The following is a 15,979-nucleotide window of genomic DNA, read 5'->3' as shown; positions in this document are numbered from 1 at the left end:
ATCACCTGCTTGTTGAGGTTTCCACAGAAATATCTATCCTGGACCTACTTCCAAATCTATTTGGATGTCTATGAGCATCTTAAACTTAAAAAAAGACTAAAACCCCATTCCAGGGCAAGCATTCTGCTTTCTTTTTCTCTCTTTCCATAATCTTCCTGATATAAATGCACAGCTGGCTCTCCGTCTTCAGATCTCTAAATAAATGTCACCTCCAGAAGGCCTTCCCAGATTACCCTATAAAAAATAAGATCATCCCCACTCTCTCATTCCTAGTTTTTACTCTTTATCCTTCTTACCTGGGTTTACATTTCTACAAAACACTTATTACCAACTGACATGTTATAAATGTATTTGCTAAAATGTATTTATATGTGTTTTTACCTAGGGACGCCTGGGTGGCTCAGTCGGTTTAGTGTCTGACTCTTGATTTTGGCTCAGGTCATGATCCCCGGATCATGGGATCAAGTCCCACATCGGGCTCTGTGCTAAGTGTGGAGCTGTTTGGCATTCTCTCTCTCTCTCTCTCTCTCTCTCTCTCTCTCTCTCTCCCTCTGCCCCTCTCCCCTGCTAGTGCGCGCGTTCTCTCTCTCTCTCTCTCCAAAATAAGAAATAATTTTAAACTTTTTGCCTGTTTTTTGCACCAAAAATGTAAGCTCCATGAGAGGTGAGGTCTTCCTCATTTCCTGCTCTATTATTAGTGTACAGAAATGTGCTTGAAAAAGAGTTGGAATTCAATATTTATCAAATTAGTAACTGAATTTGTAAATAAATTCTTCAATGGCACTATTTATCTGGTTACTACACTTTGCACTAATTTGGAATTGAAATGATAATTTTCTTTTTTTTTAAAAAAAAATTTTTTTTTCAACGTTTATTTATTTTTGGGACAGAGAGAGACAGAGCATGAATGGGGGAGGGGCAGAGAGAGAGGGAGACACAGAATCGGAAACAGGCTCCAGGCTCTGAGCCATCAGCCCAGAGCCCGACGCGGGGCTCGAACTCACGGACCGCGAGATCGTGACCTGGCTGAAGTCGGACGCTTAACCGACTGCGCCACCCAGGCGCCCCTGAAATGATAATTTTCAATAGTTGTATCAGAAAACTATTTTAGAGTCCCAGAAGTCCATTCTCTTAGCTCTAAGACTTGGAAAGATAACATAGTCCAACTTCTTGTTCTATACAGTGTATCTTAAAGAGAAAAAAGTTTTGACTAAGTCTACATGACGAATAAGAGGTGGAACCATTGTTAAACACTGGGTCCACGCCCCTCCAGTCAGTGTTCTCCAATCAAACCCTGACTCAGAGGTATTGCTTTTCCTTGGCTACCACAGCAATCCAATTCTTTTTGGTGTATTTTAAAAATAATTTTAATAGATATTACACAGATGTGGAAGCAAGGAAAAAACTGATTTTCTAAATAAAAGCGTCACACATATAAAGCTTGAATATATAAAAAGGAAAACATTTCTGAATACCTAAATCTAAAACTCCATTTAACTTGAAAAATGCCCAGCTTAAAACAAAGCAACATCCTAGGACATTGAGAAACATAGATTTAAAATCCTATAACAAACACTTATATTTTCAGAGATGGAAAAAAATCCATGCAGGTAGGTTAGTGAGAAATAACATATAAATAGAGCAAAAAGCTTAGAAAAATAAAAAAAAGCAATCAAGATATTTCTTAATCCTGATGATACAGGCACAGTAGCAGAAGAAATGAATTGAGTCCAAACACAGGATATGATCTATGATTTTAACCCATAAAGAAGTTTGAGTTCCCCAAGAGGCAATAAAACATAGCAGTTTAAATGTACTCCATTGCTTGGATTTGCACCTAACACTCTTTCTTGATAGGTATAAGAACTTAATTGTTAATACTTAGCTTCTACAGGCCTTAAATTGTTGATCTGTAAAATAGAATTGAATAATAACTATACTTTTTATGGGAATCAAATTAGATCATAAATATAAATGATTTACGTACTATGTGGCAGATATTTTATAGTTGGAAATATTGTACAATGGTATTAGGAAAATTTAACCAACTACAATATAAAATAAATTCTAAAAGCTTTTAAAGATAATGTTTGTGAAAATAATGTAAAATTTACCAAAATCATGCGTGTGGTTGATCATTTGCAGTGTCTAACACTTGGGGTACTTTATAAAACATGAAAGTCTTCCATTTATCAGCTCTATCAATTCTCTCTACTACATGACTTGAAACTTCCTCCCAAGTATTTCTACAATGGTGACCATGAACAGCCTAGTTTGTTTTCCAAAACAATGCCAATTTCAGCAGATGAAAATGTACCTGCCTGAAAACATTCATTTTGCCATGAAGATTTAAGAAAGACTGTAACCCACTTTGTTGATTGTCTAAAGGTCCTGAATGAGCGTAGAGTGAACAAGAAGGTTGGTAGATGACATCAGGGAGGTATCAAGGACAGACTGTACAAAGCCAAGCTCCTACTGTTGCATTGATCACACCTGACGCTAAGTTCCAAGGAGTCATAGCTGTGCTACATGTAAACCCTTGGGAACAAGTCACAATTACACACCTACACCAGCCATTCCCTTTTGAGCTCCATCACTGCCAGATGGATATTATGGTCGATATATCTTTTGACAAGTCACATTTTTTTTAATGTTTATTTATTTTTGAGAGAGAGAAATAAACTGGACATGACAGCGGGAGAGGCAGAGAGAGAGGGAGGCACAGAATCTGAAGCTGGCTCCAGGCTCTGAGCTATCAGCACAGAGCATGACATGGGGCTCGAACTCACGGACTGTGAGATCATGACCGGAGCCGACGTCAGATGCTTAATCGACTGAGCCACCCAGCTGCCCATTGACAAGTCACATTTAATGTGGCTCCAACTCCTTCATACACCCACTTCTTTTAATCTTAAGTCAAGTATTCACTGAGTGCCTACCACGTGCCAGCCACTGGACTAGACGCTGTAGAAACATTCTCTGTTCTCATGGAGTTCACACACTAGTGTGGGGAATGGATGAGAAGAAAATAATAAGTGAACAACTCCTTTAATAAGAACTACAAAGAAGAGAGAGCATAAAATATGTCATAATGCCATATACTTGTTGACTTATAATGGATTTTAATTATGCTGCCAGTAATCCAAACAGCATTATCTTCAACAAGCGAAAAATCCTTTGAGGCAATCACCGAAACTTAGGTAGAATGAAATACAGCTACCAATTCACTCTAAGCACGACTATTGGTTTATTCCTGCAATACAAAGTGTATGTGTGTGTGTGTGTGTGTGTGTGTGTGTGTGTGTGTGTGTTGGGAAGAGGTGGGAAGGGATGAGAAGCTAAGGGATGGGCAGCAGAAAAAAAGGAGAAAGGAAAGAAGGGAAAGTAAAAAGAGCTAAAATTCTTACATCAATTAATGTCATTTTGCTCAATCTTTCAGACTTCCTATTTTCTACACTGGTACAACTGGCCTATCTGAGTAATTAGTGGCCATGTGAATACTAATACATAGACAAGACTTAAGTTTCCCATCATATATTTACCCCTTCCCTCTAGTTTAACTATTTAAAAATGTACTCTCTAGTGTTTGTTCTAGAACATATTTTTAAGATTTTATTTTTAGGGTTAAAAGATACAACTCTTCCTCCACAATTACATGTTCATATATCCTTTTTCTTACATTTTCTCCCAGTTACCTACCACGTATGAAAGTAAAAGATTTAAAAGAGAAGCAATGAAATGGCCCAATATAAATACTTCCCTGACTCAGGGACCATTTTTGAAGTTGAAATTCTTGGGTCATTCCTTCCTGACTTAGATTAAATGCCCACATCTTATTTCTACCACTTCCAAAGTGCCAGGGGGAAAAAAATAAAGTTATCTTCTCTTAGAAAATCCTTCTTTCCAAGATTAGGGTGCTCTCAAAAGAGCTGCATGTGCTAAAATAAAGTCATCTTCCCCACCTCCGATCAATACTTCTCAATTATGAATGTGAACATACACTTGAAAATTCGCACCTGGACACAACCCTTACCTGCATCTCTTGACAAAAGGAAGCCAATGGCCCAAAGAGAATCTGACATTGCTCATCAGCAGTGTAGGTCATCCCTGGCAACTTGGAAGGAACCATCACGGAATTGACACTCTGGGGATTTGTCTGTAGCAAGCAGCTACTGGCCTTTGACCTGGCAATACGCAGATATGTGTAAAATTTTGAATTTAATGTAAAAACTTGTTATAATTAGCATAGCAACAGGAAACATTTTTAGAATGTTAAAAATATGTTCTTACTTTTATTTATAAGTTCTTCTACTGAATACTCATAGAAATCACTCCATATGTGAGAATCGTTTATGTACAACTATGTAAGATAATCCTAATAATAATAATAATAATATTGAACATGATGATTTTTTGGTTTATTAAGGCCTTTCATACGGATTGACTCAGCTAATCTACATAACACTGTGAGGTGATTATGACTTTGCATATTTATAAGATTAAGAAGCTCAGACTCAGAGAGTAACCTGACCAAAAGTAATGTGTGAAGGTAAGAAATGAATTATGTTCGAGGACTTAAAGAAAATACGGAAGGCATTGTCAAGTGAGTATTTGTACATATTTTTGTACTTGACATTGTAATACAACTTCCATTTATGAGATGACATTTAATTTTATCATGGTTCTGATTCTTGTGAAGGCAGCCATACAAAATCATACATGTTCCTTGGGAACATCGAAGGGTGACTGTTGCAGAGAGGTGGTATGTTCCAATATTACATGTTCTATGTACCGGTCTCTACACTATCATGACTGAACGTACTGCATACATTTCACACCAGAGTTATGGTAATGTAATAAACAGTATATTTTAGTGGATTTTAATATTCATTTAACAGAAAAAATAGGCTTGCCAATTTAAACGGTATGGAAAAATGAATAAAATTTATCTGTATTGTGAATTTAACTAGCTCAATGTTCCTATATTTCTTAGTGAGACTTTTGGATACTTTAAGCATCTCTCACTCACTAACTGCTTTGTGTATCTCATACTGTTTCTGCTTGTTCATTTATTTACCAAAGAGATAAGTAAAGAACAAGGGATTTAAAATGAAAATTTGAACAATACTAATATTTTTCACTTCTTTTTCCAACCAGACATAAACTGTTCCCTCTGTTGAAGGTGGGAAGAAGAGAATGAGAACTATTATAATGGTGAAAATGATGTATTAATGAAAAAAATCCACAGCTTAGAAGTATCATAATGGAAGAGTGGAGCTTTTGTTAAAGAGGTTCTTTGTGATAACAGATGTGCTGAGTGATGAACAATGAGAATATTTTCCACTGGGAAATTTCAAAGAGGTAAGGAAACACTGATAGATAATTTTCCAACCTTACAAATCACCTTGCTTGTTCTTTTATTAGAAAATGTGGACACTAAGAAGCAGATGGGTTAAATAATATGTTCCAATTCACACTCTCCGAGTCAGTGGAAGGGCCAGCATTAGAACTGAGTGCCTTGATCCCTAATCGGGTGTCCTTTCCACTCTACTGTGCCACCTTCCCTGGTTGGTAGAGGAAGCAGGCACATGTAAACATTGACAATGCAACAATAGTAAATGACCTCAGTACCTTAGAAATCTTTCCAAATCTTCCTTGCTACATCGGGACCATGAAACATCACCAAGATTTTGTCCTTTAATCCATTCACCAGACATGATATGAAGACCATCAGCACATGATGGGTGGTCATTGTCATGATTAATGCCCATGCTGATTCAGAATATAATTAAAATAAAAAATTACATTAGGTAAGTATATCTTAACGATTTATAAAGGCAATTAAATAACAGATAAATACTGAAACTAATGGGAGATAAATTAGTTTTAAAAATCAAAATAAAATTAGATATCAGATTGATTTTTTTTGAAATTTTGTTATCTAGATTAAAGATAAATATTTTTACTGAGGGAAACATATTTCCCAATGAATCTAGCAAATAACATGTTTAGTCATCTATTTTCAAAAAGGTCTATAGATAAAATTTTCAGAGTTGTATGTATGAAACATATAGAAATAGAAAGTTTCTATTCAACCACATTAAATTCTTGTTCTTGCCTGGAGATCCTTTACTCATCGCTTTTAACAAATCTGAAACCACATTAAAACTATTATTTTCCCCATCTGCTTCATTAGACTTTCTTCTTCCATTCATCATTAAACACAAACTATCCCTGGGAAACCTTCACATTTCTGGCCATCTTTACTTCTTCTAGTGAATCTTGAATCTATTGCTTCAAGCTGAAACTCTTTAAAAAGCTGACTTACCTCCAAATGGGTGTACTAGAAGAATATTAAATTCAATATGTCTAGAAACTGCCCTCATTATTTTCTCTTTCAAGCCTTGATTTATTCCTGTACTGTCTCTTTTATGCATTCACTAGCCACCCAGTCTGCCAAATCAAGAATCTTCAGGTCTTTTATCCTTTGTCTCAGATCACCACCCAGGCTATTTGGTTTTATTAAGTGTCAGAGGGCAAGTTCTGCCAGTGCTACTTCCTAAATATTTGTCTCAACTGTCACTTCCTTTCAGTTCCTTTGTTACTATTACAAAGGATTATTAAGTATTTAGTCTCAATAATTATTATGTCATTATTGCGTTCTGCGCCTCTAACCTTTACCAACATTCTCCCTGTTTCTCCTCCTGCTGTGCCCCAGGGAAGTCTATTTAAAACACAATCTGCCTCCCTGTTACCTATATGGCACTTTCAGCTCTTCAACATCGTACAAAGTCTCTTTATTTTCTTCCAGGTCCTTTATGGCATTTTCTATTCAGCGAATGATTTCTAGTTTCCCCAACAGTATGCGGTTTCTTATTCTTTCACAATTAATTGTTATTTAGAATTTTTTGTGTGTCATGCACCATACAAAGGGGTTATAAGCCTGAATTAAATGATTCAATGATGTAGGTACTAGTATAATCCAAGTCTGCTGATGAGAATGAACTTTCCCAAGGTTATACAGTGAGAAGGTGGAAAGTGGGGCTGTCTGAACTGAGCAGGCTGGCTCAGGAATCATGTGACTGACCATTACCTATTTGGCATCTGTGAATTCCATTCCCTCTCCTGCCCTGCCCAAAGTGCCTATCCTTCGATGTCTTCGCCTGGATAAATTCTACTTAATCTTCGAGATTACTGTCGATGACCTTCACGAGGTTTTCTTTCACTAACTTCATCTCACCTATGTGTACTCTCTGTCCTACCGCAGGATTCTGTGAACCACATTGTTATCGCACTGGCAACAACGCATTATGCATTTTTACTTCTGGCTAATGCTGCAACTTCTTGAGGGTAGGAACTGGCTCATCTCTCTGAACTGCTGGCATACTGGAATCATATTCTATAAACCATACATAAACACTGAATCAAGTCACCACGGAGAATCGCTTCTGTTTCAGGAAAACCTTCATATAATCTCTACCGAATTCTCATAGTGAAGGTTAATACTGAAAAAATTGGAAGAGGAGAAATGTGTTTTTCTCCAGGCTGAGTATGAAATGATGGCAGGATAGTCAAGTGTTCCCTTTAAAATCTAGATGATAAAACAGTCTTTCATAATAAAAATAGCAAATAACAAGAATATCTACACTATATTTAAAATACTATAAAAAGAATTGTTATAGAGGCTGCTAAGGGAAATCACAACTAGACTACCTATGTTTTCTCAAATCAAAATAAAAAATATCAAGGCCAACTATTTTTTCACTGAGATAAATTAAAACTTTGAATTAAAATTGTTATATTTAACATGTTTTTGGAAGGAGAAAATGATATGGACGGAATAAGTAATTTATGAGTTAAGAATAATGAGTTAAGAATTCACTCCATTTGCTAACTTAGAAGACTAATAAAAACGAAAATACATTATTGAATATCATTTTCCATACTTCAGTGTCAGAAAAATTCAGCTCCATGTTGAACCATATTTTTCTTTCCTATTCTAATTAATGTCTTTAAATAGGTTCTGTATCAACACATATTAATAGGATGATGGACAGAGAATAGGAAGATAAATGTTTTTCATACTTCGACGATAGGGAGGAAAAGTAAGAAATGATGTGGAGTCATTATGGACCAGTTTAGTTGCCGGGAGGTAGGGTGAAAGATGTTGAAGTTGAAAGAGATTTGAGTTCTGTGTCTCCCTCCCCCTAATTCATGGGACTAGATACAAGTAAGTAATAATATTTAGAAATAAATGCTTTCTTTTTTTAAAAAAAATTTTTAACGTTTATTTATTTTTGAGACAGAGAGAGACAGAGCATGAACGGAGGAGGGTCAGAGAGAGGGAGACACAGAATCCAAAACAGGCTCCAGGCTCCGAACTGTCAGCGCAGAGCCTGACATTGGGCTGGAACTCATGGACTGCGAGATCATGACCTGATCCGAAGTCGGCCGCTTAACCGACTGAGCCATCCAGGCGCCCCGTTTTCTTAACTGATTGCTAGGAAAATCTTATGAGGATGATGTAAAATGCCTGACCCAATGTCTAGAATATAGTAGCAACCCATAATTATTCTTTTTATTGGGGCAATACATCTGAGATATCTTATTCTTCTAACTTGTCAAATAGCACAAAGAGATAAAAACATCATTATATGTAATTTGTTGTCTTTGTGAACTTTGGTGAAAGTTGTGGACTTTAAGGAAAACCAAGTAAAGAATAATGGCAAGAATTTACTTTGCTTGGATGTTAACTAATTAAAATAAGAAACTGCAAATAAAGCAGAATCTCACAAATTGCTTAAAACCCCTTAATGTGTTTCTAACAGTACAGTCCTGAGGCAGCCCTTGCCAGGATCACTGTCTCACCTCCACCAGGGAGGGATTCTGGCCACAGCACACGTTGCCGGGTGACCCTGTTTTATCAACAGCCACTTGCCGCATGGAACACACTCAACTCTTCCATCTGTGGTGGTACCGTCTTTCAAAGCATACACAAATGCTATTATTCCTGAAAGGCAACTGGTCTTTTTCAGAAACAATAAAACTTCTTAAATAATGTGTCCATTTGAGAGAAGAGGTTTTGCTTCCAAGAGTTAGCAATTTGGACATTTTCCCAAAGTGGTGTAATGTGATTTTCCAAATTGGGAAGATTACAACCTCTCATCCAGATGATCCTTTTGGGATCTTGATTCTCATGTAAGAAATTAGCTACAGCCATGGAGAGATCTAGTGATTCAACCATTGTTTACCATTAGTTAAATTTTCCTAAAGCTGTTTAACTTGTAACAGAAAAGATTATCATTAAAGAAAAAAATTGGGACAGGGCCTTTTTTTTTTAACCACATATCTGGAAATATCAGGAAACACTGCTTAGTTCCAATTCTACAGATTTGAAAGAAAACAAATAATTGTGAACCTTTGTACCAGTCACTGTAATAATCATTTCCAATGATGATATCACTTAATCCTCACAATATCTCCATTATGTGTCTATTATTATGACTATTCTGTAGATGCAGAAGGTGCTGAGGTTAATTGGGGAGATGGGACTCAGACCCAGGCAATCTGATGGTCAGAAAGATCTCCAAACAACCAACTATAGTGCATCTCTTTCTGAATCAAAACTCTACATTAATGCATATAATCTTTTTTGTTTTATGAATAATTTTAAATGTCTCCTGTTAGCAGAAATGCACCTCTACGTATACAGTTCTAAAACAAAGTCGTGTGCATTGTATGGAGAACATTCTTGAAGTAAGACATTAGCAACACCTCTCCTCATACTTCTGCAACTGAGCTACATTTTAATAATCTCAGTTTAAATTCATTTTGACAAAGAGCCTAGGGCAAATAAACTCTCTACTAACATTGTACATGGTTGTCAAGTCAACTGAAAAAATATTTTTATCTTATAAAACTTCTCAACTTGTTTAAAAGTCACTGCCAGGAAGTTTTGTGATATCCTGCGGAAAGCTGGAGAAACATTTGGATTTTGAAGATGGTCCCTTTTGATGTTTAAAGAGTTAGAGAAGAGAACATTTATGAATTCACTCACATTTTTTGCATAATTTGGAAAGGGTCAGATTTGTAAACAGTAATTCTTTAGAAGACTAAATTTTTTGTGCTCAATATATTAAATATTTCACCATGATGTATTATTTCCCACTAGAAGTTCTATATTATATAGAAAATTTTATTTGAAAAAAGAAACAAACTGTCCTAATGTCTAAGTGGAAGTATATTTCCACAAAATAACAATTTCCTACAATTCCGTGGCTACATCTTATTTGGAGTAACTTAGCGGCTGTGTGCTCACGGTGGGGGGGGGGAGTACAAAGTATTTTTATTACTTTTTATATTTTGAATAATTTTAATTATTTAACTGTCAGTTGTCACAAAACAGTGAAATATGTACTTCTATTGGAAGTCCAAAGACCGTGTAAAGGCAGACAGCAACAATGTCAAAAATGTTCTAAAAAGTAGAGGTACAGGGGCGCCTGGGTGGCTCAGTCGGTTAAGCGGCCGACTTCGGCTCAGGTCATGATCTCGTGGTTTGTGAGTTCGAGCCCCGCGTCGGGCTCTGTGCTGACAGCTCAGAGCCTGGGGCCTGTTTCAGATTCTGTGTCTCCCTCTCTCTCTCTGACCCTCCCCCCATTCATGCTCTCTCTCTGTCTCAAAAGTAAATAAACGTTTAAAAAAAAAAAGTAGAGGTACAAAAACAGGGATTACTTTTGACCTTGCTGTGCATATGAGGTAGCTTCATCTAGCAAATGAACAAACACTTGGGAACGCAGTATTTGCTGCATGCTGCACTGAGCTGGGGTCATAAAAATGAGCAAGATTCAGTTCCTACCCTCAAGGAGTTTATTCTCTCCTGGGGTTAGGACACACTATCCTTGCCTTAGGAAGCTAACGCATGCCTGGACCCTGTTAGCTCTGTATTCCTTAAAGCTCTCCTACCCCTCCCTCCCTTTCCACAGCTAGTTATACCAATGAAGACCAGTGCTGATCCTCTTGAATTCTGGACTCTTGTCATGTCTGCCTGACTGACCTTGTGCCCCTTAACTCTTTGCTTTAGTAAACCATGCTTTAATGAATTTAGTTTGTTATGAATACATTAATACAAAAACCTAGTTGCTTAGGCAAAATATTTTAATATTCCTTGGCAACCAGTGACACTGAAAATATGAATAATGAACTATGTGCATCAGAAACCTAGGGATGTTGGGGCACCTGGGAGGCTCAGTCGGTTGGGCATCCGACTTCGGCTCAGGTCATGATCTCATCACGGTTTGTGGGTTCAAGCCCTGCGTCGGGCTCTGGGCTGACAGCTCAGAGCCTGGAGCCTCTTTTCGATTCTGTGTCTCCCTCTCTCTCTGCTCCTCCCCCACTCATGCTGTCTGTCTCTGTCTCAAAAATAAATAAAACATTAAAAAATTTAAAAAGAAACCTAGGGATGCTGATGTTGGGTTAGTTAAAATGCAGAATCCTGTATCCTGCCTCAACTGATTGAACAAGACTATTTAGAGATAAGGCCTAAGAAACTTTATTTCAAGTCATTTTCTAGATGATTCTTACTCAAAATTCTAAAAAGTACTGACCTATACGACAAAAATCCAAGATTTTTATCTTATTTTTCAAATAATCTGTAAACTCACTTCAATCTAATTTTCACAGGAACACTTAATTCCAGCCTATCATTTTGTATAATTCTCTCCTATCAGAATGCTTTCCCCAGATTGTCTATAATTACAAATGCAACCCCCATTTTAAGACCATCTCCCTGCATAAAAGACTCTTCAATAAATTCTAGCATATATTTTCCATGGTTCTTAACTTCTGTGGCTTTCAAATATACGGCATGTATACATATCAGAACTACCTTCTATTTTTAGTGAATTTAGCACCATCTAGAATTTAAGTGTTTGAAGAACATATTTTAATTCCTTGATATATTTAGTTCAATACCTTATTAAATAAATGTCTACAGACCTAGCCACTGATACAGTATCAGAGAAGCAACTAAATATTCTGCAAATGTGACAGCAAGTTGAAACTAATATGACTTCTACTGATTTAGGGAAACCCGTAAGCCTGAAAGATCTGTAGGTGATCTGTTCGAGAAAAGCTGCTTGCCTGACTCTGGACCACACATTTGCCAAGATACATTAGAGAAATACAAACAGAAAGCCAATTCCTGTAAGACCACTCATTAGCTGGGTGATTTTTTCCCTCTTCCACCTACTCACTCTGACATCCAAACCTATGTTTGGAGAGAACCTGGGTGTGTGGGAATGCTGCCACATCTATACTGGCTAAAGTCCCATTATGATTATTAACTTGGACAAACTACTTATTACTCTAACTGGTATCATTGTCTAAATAAAGTATCAAATACAAAAGCTGTGTCAGTGGTCTATAAGGGTCTCCATAATATGTTCACTTCCTGCCAATCCGGTAAGAATTCTAAAGGATATGAAATCACTCCTTGAATGAACAGAGGGATGTATGACCCATGGAAGCTGAAAATCTCCTTTGTACATTAAAGCATTCATAAAAATAAATATACCACTACTGATTATTATTATTATTCATTCACTCTGTATTATGTGTTAACCACTGTGCCATGCAATTAAAGCATGAACAATCCAACAGTGAACCTTGAAAGGCAAACTTATCCAAATTGTAGGGATGAAGAAAATTAGTACAGACACATTGACTTGCCTAAAGTTTATTCAGTGAGTACCTGGCACGACAAGAATTCCAGCCCCAGTCCCCTTCTCTAATAAATTTTCCCTATCACCTGCCCACTGAGTAGTTTCTAACCTTAACCAAGGCATGTGTACCACAGGAAGATACTTGTGACTTTTGCTGTAGGGAATCCTAGAGGGTAGAATGTGGTTAAAGAGAACAACGTGGTTACATGTGGCCATTACCAATTTGAGTTGGTCAAAGAGTATTAATTACAGAATAATTAAGTTTGAACATTTTAAGGAACAATGGATTTCTAGAGGTAAGAGTATATTTGTTTTTTGTCTACTATAGCAATCTGTTATTACTTCCTGTTTCCTGGTCTAACAGTCTTAGATTACGATGTAATGCCTTTATCTTCATTTCTCGTTTACTTTTTATTGTTTGCCTACTGTCCCTTTGGCATAGATCCTCTTTCTTATAGTAGACATATTGATGCACATCAATGTAGAATGAAAAGCAAACATCTTATTCCCTTTCAAAAGGAACTCCTCTTGCAAATTAAGAGAGAGAGAGAGATCAGCCAAATTTATGTTTGACAGGATGCCTCCTGGGGCATATGCTAGCTTCTTATTGAATTAGAAGAATTTTAGATTAAATAATCCTATCACTAAACTGCTGGATTTGGCCCTTCCAAGTCTATGACTTCAGGACTTGTATGAAATAGCAGGATAGGCCTGTAACCAGACTTCAAGATAGACTTCATCGTAATTAATACATAACCACTCCATTTCCACATAATTTATTTTATATATAAATACAAAATATTAGGTACCAAAAACCATTTTGCAATATTTGTATTTGCATAGTTATAAAACTACCTTTTTTTTTTTTTTTTTTTGCTCAGTGAAGGCAACTGCATTCCTTGACCCAAACTAATTCCTGTCTTCTACTTCTTGAACTCAACTATCCTCTATTGTAAAGCTCAAGATGACTGACCAAGAGATGAGTATTTGTACAACAAATGCTTACGCATTCAAACAAATATTCAAGTGCCTATAATGCCCAATGCACTCAACTTTGTGCTGTGGGAGAAAAAAATGTATTACACAGTAATTCTATTTTCATAGAGACTGCTGTTCAGTAGGGTATGTGTGTAGGGGGTAGAAATATCAGTACAAATCAGTATATATTAGAAATTAAGGGATATTTACAATAAACACTGCAAGGAAATTAAAAAATATATTTCCAGGGGCGCCTGGGTGGCGCAGTCGGTTAAGCGTCCGACTTCAGCCAGGTCACGATCTCGCGGTCCGTGAGTTCGAGCCCCGCGTCGGGCTCTGGGCTGATGGCTCAGAGCCTGGAGCCTGTTTCCGATTCTGTGTCTCCCTCTCTCTCTGCCCTTCCCCCGTTCATGCTCTGTCTCTCTCTGTCCCAAAAATAGATAAACGTTGAAAAAAAATATATTTCCAAAAAGTGATAGCACTTGTCTTGACCATTAATGGATAAAGAAAATTGGAAGATCTACACATCAGTAGGACTGGGAGTTGAAATAAGAAAAAAACATTAGTAAAGACAAAGTTTGAACATTATGGATCATTTGCCTTCATGAGATGGAGAAGTGGACTATCATGTGAGAAAGGTAGAGGGGACCACTGTAAAAGTCATGAATCCAAGGCTAAGTCCACTCATCAGGTAGGAAAGGACAAAACAGATTTCTGAACTAATGAGTGAGACACACCAGAAAGGTAAAGTGCTAAGGCAAAAAGACCAGGGAAGCAGGTGTTGCAGTGGTCCAAGCCTGGGAAGAATAACAATAGAAATAATGGACAGATGGGAAAGCTCTTTCCCAAGAAAACCTAGTAAAATGTGGCAACTGCTTATGAGAAGAATTAAGGGGAGAGAGGGTTAAAGATGTTTCAGATGTCTCAAATGAAGAACTGTCAGCAGTACTGATGCCAATAACAGAAAAGCGGATGTCTGAAGAAGTGGGTTTATAACCTGGTCCTACTCCTGGTTCTATTCCAGGCACAATTTCCAGCAGAGTATGTAAGCAAACGTCACTGATTTCAAAGGCTTGTTAGTTCACAAGACATCTGCATTCTTGGTACTCTGGCAATACTTAAAACTTTAGCAGGTGCCCCACATATTTATTGCCTTCAAGGAGCTAACTTTGCATATTTATTGCCTCATTAGCCTCTTAGTACTGAAGAAACTCCTGAATTGCCAACTTAGTGGAAAAGCCATGCCTGTACGCCAAAGTTTAGAAATATATATTCGTCTTTTCGCCTGGTTCAACAAGTGAAACAAAAACCAAAACCACATAAGCATTTTCTGGCCATATCAAAAAATGTTCTATGTTTTTACAATGACATGATTTATAATTTCCCCTAACGTATGTAATTTTATCCACTTGACATCTCTACAAAGAAGCCAATCTAATTACCATGTGAAAGTCTTAATCAGTAAATAAGCTATTAATGTTTAAAGCAGTTTCTTTCAACTTATAAAAATACTGAACTCTGCTAGAGCTTTCTAATTTTCTTGGCACAGTTACAAGGAGAAGTTATCACAAATGTGCTAAAGTCCAAATTACAAAATTGTGCCATACACCAGTTTCAAGACAAAGAATTTTGTCCACAACTTTATGCCCACTGTATTATTTCAAGAATATAACATACCTGAAATGGGCTTTTTCTACAATTGGGAAAAGAAAGTACTGAGCCATCAGACGCTAATGGGCAAAAAATAAGTATTATTTTATTAATGTAAAACAGTGACCATTTTCAAGTCTTTCTGATTATTTTTATTGGCTGCATATTTTTTTGGGTAAGGGGCCTAACTTCAGCTAGTCAGAAAAAGGTGAGATGTTCAACCATTCTAGGAAGCAAAGAAACATGAATACAAATGAAATTAGAATTTAAAATGTGTTATACTCAAAGCTGGCAAAGGAGCTGAACCTCTGAGTCTGCTAAATTTGGAAAACGATCGCCACATGGCCCCCAAAATAGTGTTCCACTTTATACTCCTCTCCAAAATGTATAACAATATCTATTCCCCCCCCACATTCCAACACTGTACACTCACTTACACTGTTAAAATATCATCTAACATCTATTCATTGAGCACATCTGAACGGTGTTAGACAATGTTAAATACAATGTTAAATAACAAAAGCAACAAAAAAGAACAAAACAAAACTAGCCCCTGTACCGAGGGACCACACTTGAATTAGACATGCAGAGATCACATAATGATACATATAATGTAAACCTACAATTGTGAA

At 36.8% G+C, this 15,979-nt stretch overlaps 1 protein-coding gene across 1 annotated transcript in view; it reads right to left on the bottom strand.

Moving 5' to 3' along the window:
* The window catches only part of ADAMTS19 (ADAM metallopeptidase with thrombospondin type 1 motif 19), a 248,895-nt gene that overhangs the window by 100,021 nt on the left and 132,895 nt on the right, over positions 1–15,979 (bottom strand). The window contains exons 9-10 of the mRNA XM_047094684.1: positions 5,632–5,772; positions 4,034–4,184 (exon numbers count right to left, since the gene is read on the bottom strand). Coding sequence (XP_046950640.1) covers positions 4,034–4,184; positions 5,632–5,772 — 292 coding nt within the window. The remainder of the gene's footprint in view (positions 1–4,033; positions 4,185–5,631; positions 5,773–15,979) is intronic.

The sequence above is a fragment of the Lynx rufus genome, unplaced genomic scaffold (genome assembly GCF_022079265.1).
Source record: "Lynx rufus isolate CCGP_SWC_20201006 ecotype Redwood Valley unplaced genomic scaffold, mLynRuf1.p SCAF_1, whole genome shotgun sequence".
Taxonomy (NCBI): domain Eukaryota; kingdom Metazoa; phylum Chordata; class Mammalia; order Carnivora; family Felidae; genus Lynx; species Lynx rufus.
Note: the sequence above shows the minus strand (reverse complement) of the source record. Positions and strands in the feature narration are given on the sequence as shown.